Genomic DNA, 8816 nt, shown 5'->3' with positions numbered 1-8816 from the left:
AAGTACATACTATTATCAATGGAAATAGAAGAGGAAAAATTGAGACAGAGCATATACAAAGCATCGAGAAGCATAAAAAAGAGAGACAATACTTTGTATAATGCCTTACTCTCAATCTACCATGACTCCATTTTTGTCGGAGAGATTTCTCAACTATGGCCTCGTCTTCCTCTTGTTGCTAACCTTCGTTGCGGTTTATGGTATTCGCCTCAATTCAATGGCGGCACTTGTTACTTTAAATCCACTGATGGTCACTCCAATAATTGCTCTTTCAATACCTCCCGCCTCAATCTCCACCTCGCCCTGCTCGCCGGTATATATCTATTTTTTGTTAATTAGTAATTGATTCTTTGATTTTGTACTCCAAAAGGAGTTTCAATGTTAATTAGTAATCGATTATTTGATTTTTTAAATTGTAAATGGTATGTTTGTTATACTTGTAAATGGTATGTTCAATTGTTATACTTGTATGTAAATGATTAATTGAAATATGCTCATTCTTATGCTGATGGATTAAATTTAGATTACGCCTTTTATTTTGAATTAGTTGAACCAATTATAGCATTAGATCTCTAAAGATCATTATTTGGTAATCCTTTAAACGTTTAATGTAGAATTATGAATGAATGGAAAAAATGTAGAATTATAGACAAGCTCTGATGGAGATTACTAACTTAACCACAATTCTGGTTGAATAATGGATTCAGTGATTCATTTAGCAGTTTGGTTAAATTGCAGTGCGTTTTGTTGCGGAACTAGTTGTAATATAGGGCTGCTTGAATCTCGAGTTTGATTGGAACGAAAGATTTTAAGGTGCTATGGAATATGGAGTTTTTGGTTCTTTAAAAGATATTATCAAGTCTGCCTTTTGTGATTTTATGGACTAGTTTAACTGAGGTTATTGTTGTGGTTATTGGATTCTTGGATGTCTAATACCAATGGATTTGTATAGAACTTGGAAGAGAATTTCTTCTTTTGCATCAGTAACATATGTTGTTAGTACTACTTTATGAAATAAGTAAATATGACCTCAAATCATCCATTACCGCTTCTATGTGGCATAAAGATCAAAATGTTAAGAACTTAAGATCGGATGGAATTTAATAAAGTGGATAATGAGAAAATCTTATTATTGAGTGTAAAAAAAAAGGATGTGATCGGAGAAAGAAAGCAATTAAACATGAACAGGAAATGGGAAGTTTTTGTGGGATGCATAAAAAAGGAAAGTTGAAAGTTAAATGCTGGGCATAGGAGTAACCAGTAGAATAATAAGGGGGTATATGGGATTTGAAGACCTTTACTTCTTGACCCTTGCTGTTTTGGAACTAAATTTGTTTAGTACCAAAATAACAAATGATATCCTAAGACATTTGTCGATGCTTCGTAGAAGACTTAATGGAGTTGAGTAGGTGACTAAAAGTCCGAAAGATCCTACTAGTTTACTTGAGAATATGAGATGCAATTTTGTTTGACCATTTGTGTTCATCCTATGTGATTTTTTTCAGCTTTAATTTTAGGATTAATGAATTATTTGTTGATTTTTTTTTGTTTACTATCATTGTTTAGGGAACAAAGGTGGGTGTATAATTGTTGATTCAACTCGAAAAGGGAAGCGATTTCCTGATAGCATGTCAAAGACGATACCTGTTTGGTCATGTGTATTAAATCGTGTTATTCAACGGTACAGAAACATGATACATGAAAATTTCTCAGGTGTAAATGACGAAAAGGCTAAAGAAACTTCAACCGATTGGGATTGCCACTTGCATCTACCTCTATGGGTTCCTAAGACGGAGAAGGCTTCTATTGAAAATCGCCTTGATGACTTTACTGCACTGTTGGAAGAGAGTGGTGCTGATATTGCTTCACTTGCAGCATCCTTAAGAAAACCTCTACGCCCCTTATGGATCTCCCAAAAATCTGTTATATGGTTAAATGAAGTCCCTGATCATGATTCCTGGGATTTCACACCTCTAATACTTGTTTCTGGATCCTCCTCGAATGGCTTTCTTCCACAAAGGACAAGCTCTGAGTTTAGTTGGAACTATATTCCTGGTGCAGGAGATGATGAAGAAAGTTGGGCTAGGGGTTTAACTCCCGACCTTTTCTGGAATCATGTATATGACCTCATAAACTGCGGGCCTGATTTGTGTAACAAGAAAGTTTCTGAAATAGTCGAAAAGGATAGAGTATATCGGGCACAACGAGAACAAGACGCTCCTCGGATTTTGGTGAAGTCTCAAAGGTCTTTAGAGACCAATGGACATCACGAGTTTCCATTGCACTTAGAGTTTAAAAGTATAAAAGATGGCGTAAGTCCTTCCACCAAAAGGGATTCTTCAATATGTTGGTTAGGATTGACAAATATCTGTGTGAGCACAACTCAACTTGGTAATTTAATTAGTTTGCTTTTATTATTGTTATTATTATTGTTATTGTTATTCTTATTATTATTATTATTATTGTTATTATTATTGTTATTGTTATTGTTATTGTTATTATTATTGTTATTATTGTTATTATTATTATTATTATTATTATTATTATTATTATTATTATTGTTATTATTATTATTGTTATTGTTATTGTTATTGTTATTTTTATTGTAATTATCATTATTATTATTATTATTATTATTATTATTATTATTATTATTATTATTATTATTATTATTGTTATTATTATTATAATAATTGGTTGGTTCTTTGTTTACCTTCAAGTCTGAGTGTCTGACATTACCTAGAACGCAAGATAACTGAACCCCTCTATAGTCTTAGGCCTTCCCTGACCTGATTTTGTTGTCTGCTGCTTCTCCATGTCAATTTTAAGATATCCTTGTTCATTTCCCTATATTCCTATAATTGTCTCGGCTATGCTCATTCTGAGCAGTTTGCTGTCCTTGATTTTCTCTGCTTTTATTTGCAATCCATGATCCAATAACATTCAGACAACCAAGCTGCAAGAATTCTATTGAGTACTTGCCAGAGCAATACTATTCTCTAAATTTTAAACTGTTATGAGGAAAAAGGTTTGCCAGAGTATCATCAGAACATTGACACAACACACAAACTAGACAACTGCACTAGCTTTCACCTTTATTTCATTTGTAGCTGATGTGTAGCACATCACCGATTATAATTTCTACTTTCTTTCATTTGTTACTGATGTGTTGCACATCACCAGCCACAATGTAAACATAGTTCAGAATGTTTGTAGTATGATAACTATCTTGTTTTTATGAATTGTGTTATCTTTGGCTAACTTCTTAAGGGTAATATAGAGTAAAAAGTATTATGTCGTTATTCATTTTGTGTGCCAAGTTTCCCTATTTCTGTGACATGGAGTCAGTTCTCTCATAATTTCTGTAGTAACTGATTCTCTGGCTTTGTATTTTAAAATTAACAAGGCAAGTTAACAAAGATGAGAGCTTGATGTTTGATTGTTAATGGCAAAAGAGGTTACTCTCTTTGATATCCTTAGGTTATCTCTCTCTTAGTAACTTGAGGTTACAATTCTCTCTCATTCCCCTGCATTCCTTTATACGAAGTATATACAAGTAAGGACTGTAAAAGGTCTAGCTAATTTTAATTAATCTTGTCTTTTTCTACCAAGCACCACTCTTCATATCTCTCAATTACTTGCTGCTGCCTCCTTTATTCTCAGTCATTAATTGTATTGTCTACTTGCGCCAGCTTGGCTTACCTGTCCTCCCTTCCCCTTCGTTGGTAGTAGAAGTGGATGGTTGGCTTGGCTAGGTTGAATATGAGGCTATTACAGTTTCTCACGTGGTGCTTTATATTGTGTATCTATGTGGGCAGCTGCGACTAAACCAGATGTTGACAGTATACTGAATTGTGGCAAGGAGCTTCTCAATGTTGACCATTCATATGCCTATTTGCATCTGCCTATAGTGGTATGTCTTCTTGATCAATGACTTACAGACTTATTGCAGACTTCTTTCATCTTAGATATAATATGTTATAAGTGTATAAATTTGGAGTGCCAAATTTCTCCGTAGTTATCAATTAAAAGACTCTAGATGGCTAACATGTTTGCCATCTAGCAACTATTGAATTGACAGTATAACCTTGTGTAATGCATAAGTTGAAGTGTGATCTTGGAAGGAAAAAAACTTGACTTATTAATTTTTTTTGTCTAGTGTTAGGTGGCTTACACTAGCCATTTAACCTCATTATTTACGTAATTATGTAAAAATTATTTGGCAACTATTGAATTGACAGTATAACCTTGGAAGGAAAAAAACTTGACTTATTAATTATGTAAAAATTATCCTCGTTATTTTCACGTAGGCTTGTGTAGGACAAGAGTTAAAGGAAAATCTATAGAACTGAGTGACAATGCTAATAACCTGTTTTTATTTTGGAATTTAGATTGATATCTTATAGTTTTCTTTTTGTTCTTTTTCCTCATTTTTCCTCTTTAATCAGAGCTCAAAGCTGGACCGATTTTCGCTGTTAAATAATCTCCCCTCAGCAATGAAGTTTGCTAGGTCAACTTTACTCCAAGCAAAATCTCTTTTAGTGTGTTGCCCTGATGGTAAGTGAATTTGCTTCACTTATGAAATTTATTTCAGCATAACAGAACATGGACACTATATTTAATTTTTTTGCTTATTGCCTTTGAAAATGCTCACTTGGTAACTTTTGTGGCATCAAACCAATCTTACTTGCACTGTTGCACAAGAGCTTGGGTTACTCGGCCTGTTGAGTCATATGGGATTTGGCAATGTTTAGGAATGATATACTATCATATAAAAAAATCCATTATTCAACAATGCATAGTTGTTCACTGCTTGTATTTATTGTGCTGCTCTTTAGGTCATCTTTATTTCAACTCAAACTTGTCTCTTCATAACTAACCTTTTGATATGAAGTGAGTTGCAACACATAGGCGCATCAACCTACTCAAATGGTGCATAGCTCCTTGAAAAAAACTTGTTTAAACTTTAAAATCAGTTGACACCTATTCCTTATCCTCATATAACTTGAGGTTTCCAACTGATATATCATGCACTAAAGTGTCTATCTCTATGTTTTAGTATACTATTCAATTCATTTCATATTAAGGAGATTCGATCAGTAATCTTCCGGCTTAAACAAACTCACTCTATCAGAACTGTTCTATTTAGTTGATAATTGTGAAAGCACACTAACTATTGTGTAAATTTTTCAGGAGAAGACATCAGTGTATGTGTTTGCCTAGCAATCTTAATCTCATTGTTTACTGAAGACGGTACATTCTTCTCTTCTTTCTCTGACGTACATCTGTTGTCATATACAATAGAAAAAACTCATGTCAAATATTGTACTACTTGTCTTTGAATTCAAGTAGTGAATTATTATCGTGCTTACAGTCAAAAGGCTTATTGCTTGGTACTTTGATACACAGGATCCTTTGACGATGGGAAGTCTTTTAAAGAGACAGAGATTTCTAAATTGGAAATGAGACGACGACTTGTATTTATGTGTAAGTTTTCTACAAATGCAAGACCATCTAGAGGGAATTTAAGACAGGTCTTTTGTTTTCTTAAAAGTGGAACATCATATTCTTAGAGCAAATTTCTGTAATGAATAATCTTCAGTAGGTTTAATACGTATTTGTTGTATCAAGACATCAATCTTTCTATTGCGATAGTTATACAGAATAAAAAGAGGGAGACACAAAAGACACTTTGAGATACTGCTGACTAATCTAATCTTATTATACCATTCACTTGCATATTTTAATTGCAACATTTTTTGTACCACCTTGACTAAGCTTATTGATCACTGTAGCTCATGCTTCTTTTGCAGCCATAGCCATAACTATACTAATATGCAGATGGCCTTTGAATGTTGCTATAAAGTTGGGTTTTCTACTACCCTTCTCTATTATTGTTTCTTCACTATGTTTCGAGGATGTTCTTCTCCTTGAGTTTGGTTTTGCTTGCTCATGTGTGTGCTGGGCTCTGATGTTCTGGTTTATTTGCTAATTCCGGTCATCATCTTTTTTTTTTTATTTTTTTTTTACGGGGTATTAGCTTAAACATTATGAATCAATAATTAAACAAAAAATATTCTAAAAATAAAATTATTTTTATTTTCTATATTTATCACCAATTTTTAATAGCAATTGTTTTTTAAATAATATAGAAAACAGTTGATGAGGTAGTTGTTGTTTTAGGATGGTAGTAATCCTGAAAAAAAAACAATACTTTTTGTCAAAAACTGCCAAATCAGATCAATTTGTTGTATCCAATAAAATAAAATAAAAAATGTTGTGAGAAACTACTTAATATGTTGTAAGAGACTACCTATTAAAATAAAAAATGTTGTAAAAATTTATCCTTTGCTGGATTTCCGTCATTGACAAATTTCTTCGGTGTTTACCAAATGACCACCCTCACCCAGTCACAATTAGCCAAATTCTCATCTTTTTTTTCCCAATTCGGTGCCTAGCATTCCCATTTCATCCTTATGTCCCTTAAATTCTTTCCCTTGGGTCATTTCCCCCATCCCCTACTTCCATTTGACAATATGCATTTTGGTGAAAATCTCATGTACGGTTTTGTAGAGTGGCAGTAAGGGTCACTTATCTGTCAACTTTTCCACTATCACCCCTAAAAAACCAAACTCTGCCTTACGTAAAGTTGCCGGAGTACGATTAACCTCTGGATTTGAAATCACTGCTTATATACCTAGTATTGGCCATAATTTACAAGAACATTATGTAGTCTTAGTAAGAAGGGGAAGGGTTAAGGATTTACCCGGTGTGAGATATCACATTGTTCGAGGAACCCCAAATGCTGTGGGAGTAAAGGATTGTCAACAAGGACATTCTAGTGCGTTGTAGATTCTTATCGTTTCTGAATTTGGGCTAATTTTGTGGGCTGAAATTGCTAAAATGGTTGTCGTAGGTTACTTCATTGTTGCACTAGTTGTTTTTTGGTGTAGTGTCGTTGGAATGGCGGCTTGGTGTGGTTGCTGCTGCTGGTGTGTTGGTGGCTGGGTATTAGGTGAGGTAAGAGATGGTTTTGGGCTGAAAGTGCGATGAGGTATTACGAAGGAGTGAAGGCTTGTGTTGGTTTTGGGTATGCATGAGGGTGGTTTTGGACTTTTGGGGGTGTCTTGAGGCGGGTTGGGGTCTTGTGGTGGAGGGTCAAAATGGTACAGTGGTGGGGCGGTGGTGAGGAAGGTGGCATTGCTGGTGGGGCATGAAAAAAAGGTTTTAAAAAGTCACGTGATCGGGCCGAGGAAATTAGTCAATGTAGAGTAAGGCAAAGAAACCTGTCGTTATTGAAGTGCGGTCTCTTTGAACTTGTCAATGTAAATGTTGGTGCTCTCTTCTTGATTTTGGCTAAGAAATCCTTGAATTAACCAAGGACGCAAAGAAATCTATTAGTAAAATGTGGTCTCTTTTCTAATATTGTTAATTGAAGTAAAAGTTTTAAAACACCTGCGTTCACCGTTAACAGTTTTAAGCTGAATTAAAGAAAAAAATTAATGACTAATACCAATCCGGGTATCGAGAGGATTTATTTTTAAACCGATGCATAAATTTATTTAACAATATTGTAGGGAAATGCTCGTTATTTCCTATAAGTTACAAAGTATAACATTTTTTGGCAAAATTAAATTACGTACCGTTATTGTCTACTCTTGGATCGGATTTGAAAGGCTTAGAATAATCCGGATACTGGAAAGTACAAATCTCCTCTTCCTAAATTAGATCTAATTTCTGCTCCAACTATACACATGCATGAAATAACTTTATCTCTTCACTAGTCTCATCAACATAAAACGATTGCGCATTACGATCAGTCGATCATAGATATGTAGTTTCTCATGCTTAAAATATCACGAACATTTGAAACCAGGAATCCAGCTACAAATGGATCCTCCTTGAGTTTTTGACGGAGAAACTTGAAAACCTTAAATGATTTTTCAAAGGTTCTCAGCTTTTTAAAATCAATACGACTGTAATTAGTCATTGTAAAGGCTAATAAAAATATAACCAAAGAGAAAGAAAATATTAATTTAATCACACAGAACAAATAATTAGCATTGTATTAATAGCTCTGTGATTTTTTTCTTACAACGTGATCATTAATTTCGTATGCGACCACCATTATCCTTAACGATAGCATGGACGACATCTGACGGATGGGTTGGCAATTAAATTATTTAATATGACAAAAATAATATGAAAATTATGAATATTTTATCGATATAAATAATTATACGTATATATCAATACAATGTATGTATATAGTTTCATGAAATTTGTTAATATATATATATATATATATATATATATATATATATATATATATATATATATATATATATGTATATATAATTTGTTTCATGTGAATTGAACCCACTAAAAAATGCAATGTTAGTAACTGTGAGTTGGTGGGGTTTAGTTTTTATAAGGAACTCGATGTCGCAGATTTCAACTTTTCAAATTTCTTTTCATCTAGTGTAATCGATTTCGAACTTCAACAGCAGGGCATAGTGCATGATGTGCACACAAAACTGAAATAAAATGAATTAAAAATGAATTAGTAACCATGATTCTTAACGAGAGACGAAAATGAAATTGAAATTTACTCGTATACTTTTTGAGCTTGACATAGATTGATCTCGAACTTCGGGATGGTATTTTTGGACGTACATTTACAACCATTGAAAAAGGGTGTTGAAGCAATAGAAACGTCAAATAAAGAATCATCGAAATATTTTTTCTTAAACAAGTCACCTAGAATTAGACTAATCATCATACGTCTCATTGACATTTCCTTGAAAACGACCTCA

The 8816-nt window shown here is 33.5% G+C and overlaps 1 protein-coding gene across 1 annotated transcript; it reads left to right on the top strand.

Moving 5' to 3' along the window:
- LOC145578628 (tRNA A64-2'-O-ribosylphosphate transferase-like) lies at nucleotides 1-5698 on the top strand. Its single transcript, XM_081635923.1, has 6 exons — nucleotides 1-313; nucleotides 1567-2391; nucleotides 3819-3913; nucleotides 4449-4557; nucleotides 5194-5253; nucleotides 5410-5698. Exons 1-6 carry the CDS (start codon nucleotides 19-21, stop codon nucleotides 5571-5573), a joined length of 1548 nt encoding a protein of 515 aa, XP_081492049.1. The 5' UTR covers nucleotides 1-18; the 3' UTR covers nucleotides 5574-5698.
- Nucleotides 5699-8816: the final 3118 nt, after the last annotated feature.

Source organism: Chenopodium album, chromosome 14, assembly GCF_948465745.1.
Source record: "Chenopodium album chromosome 14, dcCheAlbu1.1, whole genome shotgun sequence".
NCBI lineage: Eukaryota > Viridiplantae > Streptophyta > Magnoliopsida > Caryophyllales > Amaranthaceae > Chenopodium > Chenopodium album.
This window is presented reverse-complemented; position numbering and strand designations above follow the sequence as displayed.

Coding starts and splice junctions, on each gene's coding strand:
- LOC145578628 (XM_081635923.1), top strand. CDS start 19: ATGGAAATAGAAGAGGAAAAATTGAGACAGAGCATATACAAAGCATCG. Junction 4,558..5,193: donor TTTAGTGTGTTGCCCTGATG/GTAAGTGAATTT, acceptor TAAATTTTTCAG/GAGAAGACATCAGTGTATGT. Junction 5,254..5,409: donor CTCATTGTTTACTGAAGACG/GTACATTCTTCT, acceptor TTTGATACACAG/GATCCTTTGACGATGGGAAG.